Genomic DNA, 19528 nt, shown 5'->3' on the forward strand with positions numbered 1-19528 from the left:
GCAGCACTAATGAGATTACACACTACATTTTTTTTTACCCATTTATACCTGATGTTAGGGATAATGTGTAGATCATTCTAGGTCAGTTGGGTATGTTTGCTGCCTATTTAGAGAAGGAATATTTACAAAGTTATGCAGTTAAAGAAAAGTAAAAATCTCAGTTATACTCTGTACCGTTTTTCCTCATTCTCCTTTGACATCCTCCTTCTCTTAGACAAGTACGCTGAATTCACAAAGGCCATGAGCCCATTATGTCTGGAGTAAGGATTACACAAGACACCAAGAAAGGCTGAAGTTTGGAGCTCATGGTTTCTTCTCTCCTCTTGGAGGTGCTCAAATCTGAATTACATACAAGTAGCTCTTTTGTGTCTGCAAGAATATTCATCTTTTACAGAAACAAAAGAAAGATTAAAAAAATTAAAGAAAACAAAAAAGCTCATGGGGTTACTTAGTCATTATAGCTTCCACCAGACCTATTATAATTTCCATACAGAGTTAACCTATAACTTCAGTTAAGTATAGCACAGCTATCAGGTTTTTCGTTTAAGACCTACCGAAACATTTTTATTCTGCAGTGGGTTGACCCTGGCTGGACACCAGGTGCCCACCAAAAACACTGTGTCACTTTCTTCATCAAGTGGACAGGGGAGAGAAAATATAATTAAAGGCTCGAGGGTTGAGATAAGGATGGGGACAGATCACTCAGCAATTACTCTCACAGGTGAAACAGACTTGACTCGGGGAAATTAGTTTAATTTTATTACCAATAAGAGTGGGATAATAAAATCCAACCTTAAAGTGCCTTCCCTCCTACTTCTTCCCAGGCTTAACTTCACTCCAAAGTTCTCTACCTCCTCCCCTCCAGCAGGGCAGGGGGACCAGGAATGGGGGTTGTGGTCAGTTCGTCACACGTTGTCTCTGCTGACCCTTCCTCTTTGTGGGGAGGACTCCTTATTCTCTTCCCTTGCTCCAGTGTGGGGTCCCTCACAGAGGAGATAGTTATCCACAAGCTTCTCCAACATGAGTCCTTCCCACAGGCTGCAGTTCTTCATTAACTGCTCCAGCATGGGTCCCTTCCACAGGGTGTAGTCCTTCAGGAACGGACTGCTCCAGCCTGGGTCCCCCACAGGCTCCTAAGTCCTGCCAGCAAACTTGCTCCAGCATGGGCTTCTCTCCATGGGGCTGCAGGTCCTACCAGGAACCTGCTCTAGCATGGGCTTCCCATTGGGTCACAGCTTCCTTCAGGCATCTACCTGCTCTGATGTGGTGTCCTCCTGGGCTGCAGGAGGATATCTGCTCCACTATGGACCTCCACAGGCTGTAGGTGGATATCTGCTCCACCATGGACCTCCGTGGGTTGCCAGGGGACAGCTTGCCTCACCATGGTCTACACCACAGGCAGCAAGGGAATCTCTCCTTTGGCACCTGGAGGACCTCCTCTCCCCTTCCTTCTTCACTGACCCTGGTGTCTGCAGAGATGTTTATCACATATTCTCACTCCTCTCTTTGCCTGCCATTGCTCAGGTTTTTTCCTCTTTCTTAAAAACAATATCACAGAGGTGCTATCACCTTCACTGATGTGCTTGGCCTTGGCGTTGGCCAGTCGTGAGTCCATCTTGGAGCCAGCTGGCATGGACTCTGTTGGACATAGGGGAAGCTTCTAGCAGCTTCTCACAGGAGCCACCAACGTAGCCTCCTCACTACCAAACCCTTGTTACGCAAACCCAATATTTATAAATGGAGAGGTGACTCCTAACTCTTGTATCTGCAGTGTTTGTCAGTTATTTCTGTTTTGGACTTTTATAGACTTTACGGTTTTATAAAGAACAACCATCTGCTTTACTGACACAAAACTCTCTGCTGCAGAAAACTCCCTGGATTCTATGACTGTAGGATACTGGCAGCATTTCAGCCTTAAGGAAAATGCTTTCATTTATTCATGGAGCTGTCATTTTCTATGCAAAAGAAAGGTAATAAGTCAAAATCTCAGCTATTCATCATTTAGAGGGGTGTCTTACCTTGTAAATCCAAATTGTTTTAATGGTTTGGCACCATTTTATTTAGTTTTCATTGAATGAAGAATAGCTAAGAACAACAGGCAGGCTTATACATCACTACATATATGAATCAAAAGAAAAACATGAATTAAATGTTTCATAAAGGCAAAGCAGAAAGAGCAGCTAAAATAAAACATTATTTATAGGAAAGAAAATGAGGCAGACAACTTTTTTTGTTTGAACTTAGTTGTTCAAAATTACTGTGCCTTTGGAAGATAAAACAAGCCCTTGGATCTGCAGGACAGTTCTGTTTGGAAGCTGGAGGGTACCACAGGGGGCTCCGGCAGACCTGTCCATGGCAGATCTGAACATCCGTTCACCTTTGGGGGAATGCTGGTGAATTTGGTTGCACTGGTGATATAGACCATGTTTTTGCCATTGCTGCAGTTACAGTAGCCAAATGTATTCAAAGCCTATTCCCACACTCTTGTAAAAGATGTGCAGGGAGTCTAGGGGAGCAACACTTAGAGAAGAACTTTAGAGCTGATCAAAGCTGCCCTTGCAGTCTTGTTTGCTCTTCTCTCCAGTTCTGTTCTCCTCACAAGCCTCATTTCCTTGCTGCTTGGTTCTGCAGTTTGTTTTCTTAAAAAATAATAATAAAAAAAAATCTGGGGTACTGAGAACAGCTTTATAACTTAGGTGAAGCAATAGGAAGAGATTATGAACTCAGGAGGAATTCTTAGGTTGTGATAATTGAAAGAATGGAGGTAAAGCACAAGTTATTTCCACTAGTAAGTGAAGGCTGTGTGAACTACAAATGCTAGCACATATGTTACTTCAGTGGAGGAATAAATTAACCCATCTACTTTTTTCTATCTCTGTCTCTTACTGCTCAGTTCTTAATGAGGAACATTAACGCTGGGGGATTCTTGTGATGACCCTGGGGTCATGCCAGTGGGGATACTGAGGTGGTCCTGGGATCACCCTGGCATCCACCAGGGGGGGTCTCGGCTAGATAGTAAAGCCAGATGGAAAGCTTCCATTCCTACTCTGAGTCAGAAAGGTATTACATTTTCAAAAGGTAAAGAGGGAAGGAATAATTTTCAAGCAGATGTTTACCACAGGAATGTAAACTCTAAACTACTGTCTATATAATTAGATTTACTGTGCTCATTACCTCAGATGGTTGCAGAAAATAAACTTCAGCAATGGCCTAATAAAGGAAAGAGATCTGGGCACTGATCTTCTCAACAAAACACTGGAAACACTGCTCTGTTTCCTGCCTTGTACTGTTTTTCCTTCCCCGATTCTTCCTTTCTCATTGACCTGTTCTGAATATCCTCATGTTGACATGAGGTGAATATGTTTGGTCCACACACAGTGGCTACACTTGTGTTCAGAAATTGTATTTGGACGTGAAGATGGCTCAGTAGGACAAGACATCTATGCAATCCCTAGTTAATTGTGTGTATGTGATCCTTGTTAGCTGTGTTATTCCTGAACTTGCTTTATTGTGGTAGCCCCAAGCCAAGGATTATTGCTTGCACTTTGGTGACTGATGTTGTAGATCTAGTGGAGACTTGCAAAGTAATCAATTTTTTCCATTTTCTAGTTGTGCAGCTGACTAATCAAATAGCTCCCTTTATCTTGTACTTGCCCCTGCTTCATTTTATCATTTTTAGATGATTTCTCCAATACTCAAGATAGTTCTAAACTTCTCTCCAAAATCTTCATGGCTTTATTGAGCATTTATTTTGATATCTCATTTCCAACTTGTAGACCAGTAATGAAAGCACAGTATAGAACCAAGGCTGTTTGAGTGTCCATCCTTCTGATGAAAGAAATACAGAATGGAACCTGTACTAACAAAGTAATACCAACATACTGAGTACTTTTTCACAACATCCACAAATCCACCTTTATCTTTCTCTTAATTCATTCACCCTACTGAAAATGCAGTAGTAATGGCATCAGCATGCATATATGTCTTTCATTTGAGCTTTCGCATGCTTTGCTGTTCTGCCTGTGTTTCAAAGTCTCTGTGGAGTCTCTGTTCATCAGTACCAAAATAATTAAACTGTTCGTAAGATTTAAAAATCTAATAGTAAAATACAAAAAAAACCCACCCAACACCATTGTGTTCAAAATGAATCAATCACATCTGTGAAAGTCAAAAATGGGCTGCAGTTTGCCACATAATATTTAGCAACATGTTTTTTTGTAGAAGAGGCCCTTTAAACTAGAGGGATCCAGTGGTTGTTAGTATTCTACAATGATCTGCAGGACTTGGCAGAATATAAAGAATTTTTAGAGACTGATTATGCATTCTTTTTTATTGGTGCCATGTTTGTAATATTTGTTTGTCCCTGGCTGCTGATGCCACAGTGGGTGTTATAAAAAGATGTATGAATAATTTATAAAAGAACTCAGTAGTAATCAAAGAACATTGCTTTGATGATGTAGTATGCATGAAGGCCTTGGATAATAGATTACAGTGGAAGACATTGGAAGGATACATTTTGGTCTGTGCTTTTCACTGCATTTCTGGAAGTCTGGGTAGTTTAGACGTCTTAAGCTGCAAAAAGAGATTTTGCAAGGAAAAGCATTTTGAAGGTTTAGAGTTTCTCCAAGTTCCTAAAATAATGAACTTTATGATAAAGAAAGATCACTGAATTTATATGTTTTCTTGACAGGTTCACTTAGATTTCATCTGAGGCCTTTCATCATAAAGAAGTAAATTCTATTTGCAAGTCGCTATAATCTGTAGGTGGATGATTAGTTGTAATGAGTAGAGTTACATTTTTTCTTGACTGTGTTGGTAGTGTAATTTTTAAAGGGAAATAAAACACCATCACATTGAAATTTCACAGAACCAAGTGCTGCTGTCACTCAGAAAGGTAAAAATAGGAAAGGATTTCATTTTTGGACCATTGAATGCAATGGAATTTTTACTTGAGGTGAGAATCTGATCTGGCTGCGTATAAAATATGTTCTGTTGGGACAAAAGCTGTAGCTACCTAGACGGAAGTTCATAAGGGTCCCCTTTGTGGTTCTTCCTATTTTGAACCATAGGAAAGAGGAGTGGCACAATCCAAGACAGTATTCCAGAAGTTCTGAGGTATGTTAAGCACGAGGTGACCAGAGAAATCAGAAAACTTTAGAGCCTGTATCTAGTCTAAACTTATTGACAGGATGTCAAAACATTTCTCTGTGCCACAACTGTTTCCTGCACCTTCACAGCAGAAAATGTGATCCTTTCATTAATGATTCGCAGTGGCTGAGGCTATTTTGAAATAGATAATGATCTGTGAAAATTGTTACTTTGGCCCTTAGAAACTCAGGCTGTGCTCGAAGTTAAGCTAAGGTTGCCTTAACTTTTCTTCCCTGCAGATGTTAAGAAAATTAGCAGGCTCCTTGAACAGAAGCATGAGACAGACTGTATTTTAAATTTTATTGAGGTCACTTCCACTAACTTGAAGATAATAATTCAAAACTCAAAAACATTTCACCCTATAGAAAGAAAACACATTCTCTGCTAATTGTAGCTCTGTTGTGTCTCTTGCAAGACTTTCTTCTTCACTGTGCTTGGGATTTTGGGACCAATTTGAATTATTTAAACATTCACCCAACCCAGAGATACTTTTTTCAAACAAGAAAATACACATCCTCACTAGAATACACATTAGGCTTGTTCTCAAAACGAAGACTCTCATGTTATCTTCTGGCATTGAGTTGCTGGATGTATCTCCTAGAGATTTCCTACTAATACATCTACCATCTTTTTTCTTATATAAAGGTGCCTAATTTTGCTTCTCTTACTTCTACTGAATTTTGGAAAAAAAAAAATGCAGTAGGTATGCTTTATTTATGATTCTAGAAAACACACCAGAAATCAAGGGGATTTACCAAAAAAAAAAAAAGCTCCCTTTTTTTAATCCTGTGGACATTGTTAACAAACTGTCTGCTTTTACAAAATTAATATTCTTTCTTATCTGGATTAATTTGGGATAGGTCTCATCCAGAAATAACAGAAATACATGAACAAGTGTGTATTATAGCTTCCAAAGGTTTTTTGTCTTCAGAAGTTGTCTTTGACAAAATACGGTACCTACAGCCATTTTGTGGAGCAACAGTGACATTTAGTGGCAGCTCAAGCAATTCCCAAATCCTTTTGACCCCATATTGTCTTGTTGACCCCGGGAACATCTAGCACATGCTGTCACCTTCTCTGTCATTCACAGTTCATTTCTCCTTCCTTCTATACCTATCCTTTTGTATATTGTAATGTAATATTTGTAAAGGTGTAGAAAGGTATTTAATAGATTACCATGGGCATTTTAACAACATAATTTTGTTTTGAAGGTCTTCCTTGAAAGTCAGCTTTTCCGCATATCAGGATAAAATAATAATAATTAAATAAATTCCAACTTGTTGGAGAATCAGACAAAAGCAGTGCATTGTACAAATCAAACTGCAAGGATTAGATAGAACCATTATTTCCCTTAATTTTTCAACCAATTATCTCAACATTCTGGTGGTAATCTCAGATCGTTCATTTGTGGTTTTGCTTTGAACTCTGAGCAAGAGGTACTTGCTCCTTTTTAGTCCCTGTTTCCTACTTTACTTCCTATGAATTCTCTTCTCCCAGATCTCAGTACCCCTGTTGATAGAATGGTAAATTATGACTGCAGAGCTCTGCAGACTGAACTGGAAGAGGAGCAGAGCCAAGGCTCTCCCAGCTGGCACCCTGCGCCACCACCAGCAGCTCTTTCCTGAGCTTAGGAGCTGAGCTTAGGCTCGGGAACACAAGGCATCACTCACTCTGCAGCACGATCCAGGGTTTATCTATCAGTATCATCAAAATTATAGCAGTCACATTTGATACAAAAGAATCTCCTTTCTATCAACCTTCTGAGCCAATGATCGTGATGCTGGTGATAACTTGTGCTAAACTGACATCCAAATAGTTTTTCAATATTTTGGATTGATTTGTATGAGCAAAAATAGTCCAGAGTACCTTTAAAGTAGGCAACTGTTGGAAATTACCTGTAGTTTCTTACTGATCTGGTTCCAGTTCTGACTGACTTATGCTGATCTGTGAATTTTTAATCTTTTTCTCAGTGTTTTTCTTAGCTCCTTAAGTTGTTTTTTTAACTAAGTCCAACAGAGCTCTTTTTCTGATGGAAAATCAGGTTGCTATCACAAATCTGCAAGCAAGAAAAGCACTGAATCAGGTTTCTACATCCAGGCTTAATTGTGTAATGGCTGGCCTGAATTACTTGAAATACAAGGCAAGCATTACAAACCAAAGCAGATGTTTATCTTCAGAAGTAACTGCTTAATAATGTAAAAATGTTTCACAGAAACATTAATGCAACCAAAATTGCAAAGCAAAATTTATCAAAACATTTGTTCCATCAAGTTCAAAATTACTCATAAAACTGATAAAGTTCTGAAAGCAAAACAGTAAAATTGAAAGAGCAGTTCCATCTCTTTCAAGCCAAATATTTCCATACAACATTTTGAAATACAGGAAAATCTGAGAAGAAATTTTGTTACTTTTATTCTGTTGTTACTATAATCTGAATAATCATATCTATCCCAGGCTTCCTGTTTTGCACAACTTAACCCTGGATGTGCACTACCTTCAGCTTCCACCTGAAGTTTTCTTTAGATGCCCCACAAATCCATTTCTATTTTTATGTTGTGCCTTAGGGGGCTATAATCAAGGAAGTGAATATAGTATAGCATTATTATAATTTTCATTTAAAGTCTTGCTGATAATTCAGGGCAGTTGCAATCCTGCAAGTGGGCAGATCTCTTAAGTTCACCACTGAAAACAGTAGGCATGTGTTTGTTATTAAAAGGTAGTAGAAAGGAAATAATTTTTTTAATGAAATAAAAGCCCTTTCTAACAAGACAAACTGTAAGGAGAAGGACGAGGTTTTAGAGGAGAGGTTTCTAATACTTGCTTTCATCAGAGCTAAAAGCATTTGGTAGGATTTGAGTTTTTTCTCCCCATTATCTGTACAGTCAGAATTTCATTTAATTTAAATGTTTTTTTGCAGATCATAAAAAGCTTCCTCACAAGCACAAAGGTGGCTGCTGCTGCAGCATTGGAGCCAGCAGGCAGCTGGCTGAAGGCAGAGCCGCCTGCCACTGAAAAGTCTGTTTTTGCTCTAGGGGCAGGATGGAGAGAAACAGACCTTGGAAGATGGAAAAACCCTGGCATATATGTGCCTGCACCAAATCAGGTCTGAAAACAGAGTATACTCGTCAGTACACACCCAACAGAGCTGACATTAGAATAGTATTTGAAGATAAATTGGAGCACATGACTCCCTTCTGCCAGCCCAGAGACACAGAGTCCTTCACCAGCCATTGGTGCAAGGTCTGAGGTTACAGGCATGCCTTAGTAATACTGGGGAACCCTCCTGGTGCTTGGAAGCATCAGGATTTATCTAGTTTGATGGCTGAGCACAAAAATTAGCATTTACAGCTATATAAACCACACGGAAATATCCAGTGAATCCTGTTTCCTCTTTATAAGGTCTTTGTTTAACACATATAATTGCTACCTAAGTGAAACAGAGTTGTGCCATCTAGTTGAGCAGTTGCACAGACCTGTAGAGAAACGCTGGCACCAGATTACCTGGGCACTCCCTGTAACTACACCCTTACAAACAACGTACGTATGTCTCTGGCACCGGCACAGGTGGGCAGAGAAGTGCTGTTTGTAATATTCCCCTGACAGCTCCACTCGCACCATGGCCAGCCCAGGTAGGGCTCCCTGTCCAGGAATGGAAACTTCTGAGCTGCACAGCAGGGTATGAACACGGCAAAAGGCAACAAGCGTGAGCAAAATGTCACTAAATCTCATCTGCTTCTTCCTCTGCACTCTGATTGCACCAAGTCTCACAGGTAAATGGCTAAAATCTCTTCAGCTGGCTGAAGTGAAAAGTCAAAGGGATTGTGAGAAACAATCCTTTGTCCTTTCATTAAACATGCCTCTACAAAACTTAAGCCAAAGAGGTCAAGTGATCTTGACTTTTGATTCTTTGTCTAAAATTAATACTGCAATAAGCAAATGAAAAAGACAATCCATAAATTCTATGTTCTGCAAGTCAATTCTGAAATCCAAAGAGGAGTTTCAGTTTGAAGGAAACTAATTTACTGATATTGTGTTTGTCTCTGCTCTTTTGCTGCTCTGTGAGAAGCTGAACTTTCAAGTCCTCTTTTAATGCTGGTCTCTGAGCACAGGGAATACCCTGCCTGTGGAGGGGAAACAGGGTCAGAGAGGAAAGGTATAAAGTGTTAATTAATAGCTCAAAAGTGTTCACTGAGGGTCTCCTTTACCCTGGAAGGAGGTTGTGCAATTTGTAATCTGCTTCTCCAAGTAAATGTTAGGCTCCAAACACATCTCCTGGAAGGAGTTCGGCCTCAGATCTCCTGACTACGCTTGAGTGTTTTTGCATTGGTCAATCCTCCAGAGATCAAACATGGCTTGCCAGTGTGCTCAGATTTTGCTTAGTTCTGTCCATCTAAATGTGCCATTTTAGTTCCCGAATTCAGGTTGTGTCATGCTTAATCTTGTTCTCTGTCTCAAAAAACTGATTGTATAGCTCCTTGGCCAGCAAAACGCTTTGGATTGGTATTTATAGCTCTTAGTTGCTAGGTATGGAAACCACTGACTCAGTCTCAAGTTGCATATGCTCTGAAAGTTTGTTCTGTGGAAGATTATGAAAAATGTTCAAATGTTGTTTTAAATGGAAATCCATTCTTTGTGTAACAAATGAAATGGAATATACTGCTGATAGGGTAGGAGGCAAAAGTGCTATTTACCTAGAAAATCTGGACATGTCTTTTCTTCGATGTGAGTGGAGATGTAAGGGTAAGGGTTAATACCCTGGCTTGTAAGACTGTAGTTTGTCTTTTGCTTTGAGGCTACTTACGTATTGCCTGTAAACCCAAAATCAAACAGAAATGGTACACAGCCCTGGGCTAACAGCCTTCTGGGTCCTGCCTGCCCACTCTATCCAGTTGTTTCCTGTTTATGATTGTTGTTTCTTTTGCCTTCAAAATGCATAGACCAGAGTTAATGGAGTAGTTTAGTACTGAAACAACATACTTCACTGTTTATACTCAGTACTTTCCCTGTTTGTATAACCCAGAATTGTGTTTAACATGTATTTACTTACAGTTGTTTTGTGGCCTGTTGCAACAGATGGATTGGAGGAATCATGAATATAATTTGTTTGGATATGACACAGGATATGATATGTCTAGATCAACAGTATTTTGGAAGAGCATGAACCTCTCTTCCAAGCTACAGCTTTCAGCATGGCTCTGCATCCCAGACAGAAAGCAGGGAAGTGCATCATTGCTTTTATTGCTCAGGAACCCCACTTAATTTGTGTACTGGATAAAAAGATCTCAAATTTTAGCTTTATACCTTTTTGATTCAATCCTGAGGGCTGTCCACTGTATTTGCAGTAGGGTATAGTTATGCACTTACAAACATCTCTGTGCATACAATCAAGTGAGACATAATAAAGCTGAATTAAAAGTTTCGCTCTCACGTATTCATTATTTCATTATTTAACCTTAAAAGTGCAAAATCTTATATTTTTTACACGTAACAGCTACGCACACACAAAGATATATACTTATGCCCACACAGATATCTTTTTATGTGTTCTTTGGATATGAAAGGTAAAGAATATATTTCTCTAGGGATGCAGCTCCCTTCATCTGAAGGCAGATGAGCTAGTGCACCATTCATGTGAACTCTGTGTCCACAACACTATATCCCACTATTGCCAGCAAACCAGGAAAACAGTGAACTAAGCATAGCCAGGAAATGAAGACTGGTCTCAACCAGATACAAAATAATCTTGGGGCCATTAAAAGCTAGGTGGTCCAATTCAGCACTATCTTATTTTTTTTTTTAATTAGCTTCTAGACAGCTTACTAAGATAGAGTTCAGTATAGTTGAATACAGAGAAAAAAAAAAATAAGTATCCAAAAAGACCTAAAGTCAAGGACTTTAAAAATTAGGAAACACTTCAGTGCAGCTCACTGCAGCCCTGTTCAGACCTGGAACATCATTGTGGGCATAAGTCACGTGGAAGAACCAGTGTCTGATCATGTAGCTGAAGTCCATTACGTAATTCACACACTGGGGTGTGCCAGCTCCCAGAATTGACAAGGGAACCAACAGTACAAGGAAGAGCAATAGCAAACAGTCAAAATGTTGAGAACCGTGGAGACACAAGAGACCAAATGGGTGGTTTAGCTGCAGAGTGAAGATCAATAAAGACTTCTTTCTTTAAAAAAAAAAAAAAAAATAGACAAAAAGTGCCTTGACACCAGTACGGATCCCAGTAGCATGGCCAGGAGTGATAGAACTACTGATACAGCATGACAGTGACTCTTGAATGGCAAGGAAGAAACCTTCTCATCCCATAGATATCTGACCCTCAGTTTAAAGAACGGCTGAGCATCAACAGATCCATATAACTTATGCCAAAGAATCATAAAAGTGTTGTCATCAAAGTTCTCCACATCATTATTAGTTTTATAAAGATATTAATACAGGGAATATTCTAAGGGCAGAAAGGAGCCCAATGTTGTTCCAATGCTTTAAAAGAATAATGGTGAAAACATTTCTCCTGGACTTATCAACCTGGTTTTGCTCCCGAGTAGAACAACTGATATTAACTGGTTAACTTTGTAAACGCAGCTTAAAAGAAGACACCCTCTTTTAATGACAGTTAAAAACTAATGGAAAATAGACCTTGTTAAGTGAACTAGATGTTAAAAACAAACAAACAAACAAACCACACCATTCTGAAGTGATCTCTAGGTAGGACAGATACACTATGATAGAACAGTTACCTTGTTTCTGGGAGAGTAATGAAATGACTGCTGGTGCACTGGGTTGGTTGAAACTGCCTCATCCATTCTTCTTACCCAATGGTTTCTTGGGAACCATTACCTACTGAGCTGATTGAATGTAATTTTTTGGGACTGGAAAATAACAGAATAGAGATAAGTTTTTTCCCATAGTGTAGCACAGGATGTTCCCATGGGGAATTCTAGCTTCTGTGCTCTGATCCAAACACTGCTAAGGATTTTACATTAATATGCCGTAGGACAAAATTAACTACACTGCAGGTACCATCCCATACTTATGCTTTGACAATCTCAGAGTAATGTAATAATTTCATTTATAGTCATTTGAAAAAGTTTATTCTATTAAGAGGTACTTTGATTACAGCTTGTAAGCACTTATATTATTAGAATCCTGCAGCATGAAAAAAGCTGTAGCAGAGCTAGGATCTTCTACAGCATCCAGTCCAGTCAAGCCTAGAAAGAAAAAGCACATTTCAAACCATGACATCCATTGGAACAGTCTATAAAATGCAGCAGAGTATCTGTTACTTGACTACATTAAATTGAATTGGATGGCTTTATAAAAGCTTGACCTTTTCTCACGCTTTTACAGATGCAATGAAAAACTCTGAAATAATGAAAAGGCATGTTTTGCCTTTCTGTAAGCAGTGCCAGCCTAACTACTTGTCATTTGCTCTTTGGTTGTCATTTCTTCTTCTCTGTAAAATACTTTCAAACGCTGAAGTGACAGCAGTGAAATGAGGAGTGTGTATTTCTGATGCAAAACACAGTTTTGTTCTATTCTTCTAAGGTTTTTTCTAGTACATTCATATACCTTCTTTCTTTCTTTCTTCCTTTCTTTTTCTTCTTTTTCTGGGAATTTTAGGTGAAGATGCTTTGTTGCCAGTACCTCAGAATATCTCTATTCTTTCTACCAACATGAAACACTTCTTGACTTGGAGTCCTGTGATCATCCCTGGAGAAACTGTGAGATACTCTGTTGAGTTTCAGGGGTAACTTCTGGTTTTTTCCTTCTTTGTTTTTTGAACACTATTTACTTAGACTTAAAATACTGCACTGTCTTGATGCCTTGAGTACTATTCCATTCCCAGGCATAAAAGAAGTTTGATACCCTACACTGTTGATCACTAGTGGGGGAAAAAATCCTTTTGCTTCAATTCTGAGACTGTTTACAGATTGATATTTACGTGAGTAATCCCAAGGGTGCATTAAGCCCACATATGAAAACTGTCTCTGTACAAAGAATTCAAAGGTAAGAAGATTAGCTATAGCTTATAGAGAAAATGGAAGAGAAAATATTTGAGATTTATTCAGCATTAGTCTTTTAAACATTTAACACACATTACAGAAGGTTTCTGATACATATTGAACTATGACTTGTATCACAGTATGGCTTTGGATTTCTGGTTTACTCGGGATGATCAAGTTAAGTGAGTAGGCAGGATTTGATACATCAACACTGCACGGGCTATCCCCACCTCCTACAGTCAAATGCTGCATTTGACTCATGAACAAGCTGGCTGTGGGAGTTTTTCTTTAGATAAGATCTAAACCACACTCATACTGGTTTAATATACTCCTGGTATCCCAGCCCCATTGTATCCCAATACTGGTTTTACCTGGAAAGAACTAGCAAGCAGGCTTAGCCCATGTCACGGATATATCTCGTATCAAACTGCTGACTGTCTGATTTCTTTTGCTCTCTTCAGGGAGTATGAACGAGAGTACGCCAATGAGAGCTGGATTCCCATCTGTGAGTGTTCGCTCATCACAGCCACAGTGTGCAACATCACAGAGGATGTCGCAGCCACTGTGGCCTATAAGCTGCGGGTACGGGCAGACGTTGGTGCTAGACGGTCAGAGTGGGGCACCCTGAAAGGTTTCTTCAATCGCATCACAAGTGAGTCCTACTGTTCTGCTTAAGCTACATCGGTTGTGCTATTCTCAGAGTTTGCTGTTGAGGGATTGCTCGTGTGCATGTTTGTGTATTGTGCGTGTTACACAAAGCCCATGAATGTGCAGAACACATCCTACTTCTCAGCTGCTTTCATGCTGGGTTGAGATGTTTCACTCTTAGACAGACATGCTGAATTCTTGGACATGAGTTCTTCCTGAGGCCAGACCAAATTCACCAGGGGTTGAATTTCAAGGGCTTAAAAATAGATAAGAAGATTCCGGGCATTTCTTTTGGCAAGTTGACCACTCTTGCTCCTGATTTTGAAGAGTTCTCATCAATCAGGTTTGCTGTCAATGCTCCATCTAATCCAAGTCATCTAGTCACTTCTGAGGGTCCAGAACCTGATCCTATTGAAGGATTTACTCTACAAAACAGCCATGCATAAAGTAATAGAAGTATAAAGTAAAAAAAGTATAAAGTAATAAAAGTATGAAGTAATTTTCCAGGCCTCTCATTTGTGACATACTTATCATGAACATGCTTGGATTTTATGTTTTCATATTGTTCAGTATTAATGGCAATTAACTGGTTGTAAGAGCAAATTCTATTAAGAACATCTCTTCTGTATGTGGCTATACATTGCTCACCTTCCTTTCTTGAAAGCAAGGAGGTTGAAACCAGTTTCAGCTGCAACAGAGTGGTAAAGAATGGCATAGATAAGTAGTGCAATATGATCTCTGTACTGCCTTGATTCCCGATTCACAAATGTACAGTGTGTAGTTTCATCCATGCTTGATTGATTCTGATTGTTTCACTAATACTCACAGCAGAATCCCAGACTGAACCAAGCTGTGAATATCAAAGTAAGTGTGCAGCAAATCACCTACAGATCTACTTGCATACATTTACAAAAACTTAAGTCACAGCGGGTCATCAGCCCAAGTCTATCTAAAACCATGTAGATACTAAAAGGAAAACAGGATTCATGTGAACTGCCAAAATTATCCTGAAGCTCATATTGCTTTTTCGTTCATCTGTGAAAAACTGCCAAAATTCCCATGAAGAAGCAGTGGCGTCACAGCTCCTGTTCCATATGTTAGTGCTAAGCTAATACCCAGGAGCAGAAGAACTGGCCTGATCTGATGTCTCTACTTCTGTTCACCAAGCTGGTTCTGCTGCTGCTGATCACATGGGACCCTCAGGCCAGACACTTTGTCCACTAGAGAAAATGCAAAACTTTTCAAGTTCTGTGTAACTCAGGAATTGCCAGACTGCTGTTTGCAATGCCAGTCGTCTTCCTCTTGCTTAAGTCTGCTAACTGTATCTAAACAGGAGGTAAAGCAGAGAGAAGTTTCTGCCCCACTGAAGCAAACAGCTACTACTCCAGATTAATGTTACTGTGCTCATGATGGCAGGTTCTCTTCCCCTCCCAGCTGGGAAAAGGAAGATGGTTTTTAAGGGCTGCCTCTGATGTGACAATGGTGCTCTCTCTGTGTTGGCAGCTTCCTTGACCCCACCTCCGATGAAGGTCATAGCAGATGGGTATCAGTTACTAGTGGACCTGGAAGACATGGGGCCTGCCTTTCAGTTCTATGTTCTCTATTGGAAGAAGGGCCAGGAGAGCAGGGTGAGTTACTCTCGGGTTTTGAGCAATAAAAGAGAGCCCACATACCTAAAGTGAAAGCATATACACATTGCCCAGGGCCTGTCTGCCAGTTCAAGCTCTGACTGTGAGGCTGGAGGACCTGCCTGTGTTGGTGTGTGCCATATTCTTCCACACACACCAATGGCTTGCTCTTACCTCCAGGGAGAAGCTTGTCTGTTCTTTCCACATTTCCTTCTCTGGGAAGAGGGTTCCCCCCAGGGACCTCAACTATTGGAAGAAAACGGAAGTCAAGGAACTGGAGGTGTTGATGTTGACTTTGTTCTCTGAACATCATTTGGTTTACTCAGACCAAGATACGTTGTCAAACTGAGGTGCTGATGAAGTTTCCTCAGGAGTTTTTTGTAGAGCAGCTTGCCTGTGACTGTGACCTGTAACTTGCTTAGCTAACGGCATTGCTTACACCTGGGTATATGTTCCATTCAGATCCTTCTGTTTTCACCAAACATATATATATATATATTTTTCTTCTGGGAATTTGGTGCTTGCAGAGTACCTAAGAACATAAAAATGTGAAACCAGCCATATAAAGTCAGACCATGGAACCATCAAACCCAGCATTTTTTCTCTGCCAAAGGGCAATGGAGATGACAAAGGAAGGTAATGAGAGAGCCTGTGTGTAATTACACTTAGACTATATTCTTAGATTTCAGAGACACAGCTCCAGGAAATTCCTGAGGTTGAAATGGCCCTTGATGAATTTTTGTTCCATTAATTTATCTGTTCTGTTTTTCAAACTGTATAAACTCTTACCAGGTACAACTTCTTGTAGTCAAGAGTTCTGCAGCTTAACTGTTGCACAGTCTCAGTCTTGGTTCAGGGTGGGAGGGAGAGAGAGAGAGAGAAAACAGTTATTCCCTATTCACCTCCTCACCGATCTAATAGTTTTATATTGTGTATCTTCTTCCAGGCCAAGAATTTCCTAACTACTTAGTTGTTCCCTGTGTAAGCCCTTCCAGCTATTTTTACCTTTACCAAGGTGGGCAGGGAGTAAACCTGCACAGTTTAATGTTCAGGAGCACTATGGATTAGCACCATAGAACAAAATAAGTCTTCACACCCTCTTCTTTTCCCAAAAATTGTTAACATGGGTGGTGACCACAGAGCTGACTATTCCATGAAACCTGAACCCCAAGATCCTGTTTCTGATGGGGGATGCTTGACTTAAGGTCCAGTCACTGACTGTAAAAACGAAGGGCAAAAATTCTCATAAGCATCATTTCACTTTTATCTGTGCTGAATTTCATTTGTCATTTTATTACAGGATCCTCCTGCAGTTCTTCACAGCTAGCTGTCATCTTTATTATTCTGAAGTGTATTTTTAGTATGATTAGCATGTACCAGTTTTCATTTTTCTTCCTGATCATCTGTAGGTGAGCACAGATCTACATGGGTCTCCACCGTGATGTCTTTCCACTCTTAGAAAGGATTAGCAATTTAACCATACAGAAGTCTTTCTTCTGTCAGGAAGCAGCAGGAGCAGGGCTGCTCACTGTGAGTAGACGAGCCAGGAGCCAAGGGCCATCCCAGACAAGCGGTGCACAGTGACATGTCTGATCTGAGCTTTTTGCAAGAGGATACACATCTCAGGTAGTCAATGGCCTGATTTTGTCCTTGAAGTCTTTTCAAACTAATGGCCCTCAAGATCACGTTTCTGTGGAGAAGGATGGAGAGAGGGACTTGCCCTTCCAGGAGAGCCCTGCTGACTCATTGGAGGTACCCACGTGTGTGCAATACTGGAGGTCGATCAGGCCTTCTGTGAGTGCAGGCTTTGCATCTGCAACACAGCAAGAATCAGGAGCAACTAATTGTTACCTGTCCTTTCATGAATGCAGGACTGGGAATAGCAATTTCGTTATGTTAGCAGTTAGTGGAGCCCTGTTTATTGCAAGAAAATAATGTGCTAGTTTTCATATACTCTTTAAGGGTTATTGAAGTGTGTTACAGTTGCACACACCAAATTAACTCTCTCTTCACTAACCCCGTCTCAGTGCTCTAGAGTCACAGCACAACTCTCACCCCCTATCACAGCACGGCTCCAGCACTCATATCATGCTAGCACAGGAATGATTTTGGTATCCCAGCAAAAACGCAGATTGGTCAAGACCTTACCCAACAAGCTCTTATACCAAAGGAGTAGGTCGTGGTCTGGTGCTGTGGCCCAACACCATCATTATGCCCCCTTGGCTCACTGTTCCTTGTTTCCATCCCCTACTGCCCTTCCAGAAATGTGTGATCCCATTCTGTATGCCACTGTGCTTCCTTGTTTGCTTTTTTTCTCCCTCTCTCCTCTTATTCACACAGTCCTCTCTGACACCTCCTGCTGCTCCTTCCTTTTCTCCCAGTAAAGTCTGGACTGGCATCATGTTAGGACTCCTGCTCTCAGGTAGCTCCTTGTCATATGTTCTGATGCTCTCTCTCCTGGGCCTGTGGCAGATGCAGCAGAAGGTGGTGAAAGAGGTCAGGTCCGTGATTCACCTGGACACCATGGAGGCAGGACCTGAATATTGTGTAAAAGCTCAGACATACGTCGAGGCGATCAACAGAAGCAGCAGCTTCAGCCAGACGCAGTGCGTGAGGGCACAAGGTAATAACCAGCCTTCCTTCCTGTTCCCCTGTTGTAGCCATGGTCAAGGATACCCCTGCAGCTCTCCCTTTTGTTTCCACCCAGTATCTCCTGTCTGTCTTGCAAATGTGCTGCCCATTTGTTCCTTGGGGGAGGTAAAAAAGGAAGGCTCAGGAGTGCAGCCCCCTACACTGTCATCACTATCCTTTCCTGGAGCATGTGGACAAAGGATCTCCCCAGGATGGGTGGGAAGAGCAGCCACAGAGGGTGAGGGCTGACTGCATTGAGTGGCTTGTCCTCAGTCTCTCTGAGAAGTTTTGCTGCTTCCATTATTTCCAGGTGGCACATCCATGTGGCTGGTTACTGCCCTCATCTCCTCTGCTGGCTTCGCTGTGGCTGCTCTGACCCTACCTTTCCTTACCTGGAAAACAAGTAAAATCTTTCAGTATTCCTGCTGCCCTGTTGCTGTCCTGCCAGACACACTGGTAACTTTTTTTGCTGTGTTTTATTGGTTTTTAGGGTGCTGTTCATTCACAAGAGCATGGGGCAGGCAGAAAAAACAGACGTGTAGGAAGCCTCGCTCAGTGCAGTGTGGTGAGCTGAGCTGTGGGGGTCACACAGCCCTGGCTGCACGGCTGTCACTGCCTGCGGCTCAGAGCCCTCCATGGGGATGATGCTCCTGGTGCTCGCGAGGAAGCAGCTTGGGAACACGGCCTGACCCCGCCTGACCAGCTGCTCCCAAAACAAACCAGCTGTGCCTTGGAACTCTGCTCCGTGTCCCCTGGTACCAGCACAGAGCTTCTCAGCTCCTTGATGAGAGAAACCCATAATCTAAAGCAGCCTCTTGCTCACTCAGGAGGAATGTGTTTAAGTCAGCAGCTTAAATGTGCTGTCCAGTTCAAGTTAGAGCAGCTGTGGCAGGAAAGATGAGAGGAGCAGTTTGTGGGAGAAATAAAGGGACAGGCAGACTAGCTCATCAGCCTGATGAGGTTTGAGTGAGTGCATTTGTTTTACAGAAAGTATCAGAGCCCCCCACCCAGCTGATACTGTGTGGCAGTGAAGAAGCTGAGCAGTGTGATCTGATGGTGCGTGTGGTGCCCTCAGAAGAAGTTGTCCGACTATGGATTCAAGAAACTCTCTAGAGTACCCCAGAAAAATAAGCCCAGCGAGCAGATTGTGCTCCAGGGATTTTCCTGAGAGTGCCAACAAGTAACATTATTTTATTTGTGTCTAACAGCTGCTGCAGACCAAAGCTGGTGTGTATGATGAGCATGTGGTGTGCTCTGGTCCTTTTTGTAGCATCTTCATCCATCTACACAAAACACAAGTAAAGGTCACAGGTGACAGCCACCATTTTCAATACTTTCCCTTTGTATCCATACCCATGACCAGGCGTGAGTTAACTCGAGTTCCCTTTAGCTCTGTCAGCCAGATCCATGATCCCAAGGCAGAGCCCACCCTTCAACCACCAGGATTTCACCAGAGCAATA

The 19528-nt window shown here is 41.2% G+C and overlaps 1 protein-coding gene across 1 annotated transcript; it reads left to right on the forward strand.

The window, feature by feature from the left end:
• Nucleotides 1-8764: 8764 nt before the first annotated feature.
• On the forward strand, nucleotides 8765-19180 carry IL20RB (interleukin 20 receptor subunit beta; the record flags this gene model as incomplete). The annotated part of the gene is made up of 7 exons (XM_080353982.1): nucleotides 8765-8824; nucleotides 12714-12904; nucleotides 13622-13812; nucleotides 15312-15436; nucleotides 17909-18059; nucleotides 18378-18523; nucleotides 19055-19180. The coding sequence occupies 7 exons, from the start codon at nucleotides 8765-8767 to the stop codon at nucleotides 19178-19180; spliced, it is 990 nt and encodes a 329-aa protein (XP_080210108.1).
• Nucleotides 19181-19528: the final 348 nt, after the last annotated feature.

This window comes from Nesoenas mayeri (assembly GCF_963082525.1).
Source record: "Nesoenas mayeri genome assembly, chromosome: 15".
In the NCBI taxonomy this organism is placed as follows: domain Eukaryota; kingdom Metazoa; phylum Chordata; class Aves; order Columbiformes; family Columbidae; genus Nesoenas; species Nesoenas mayeri.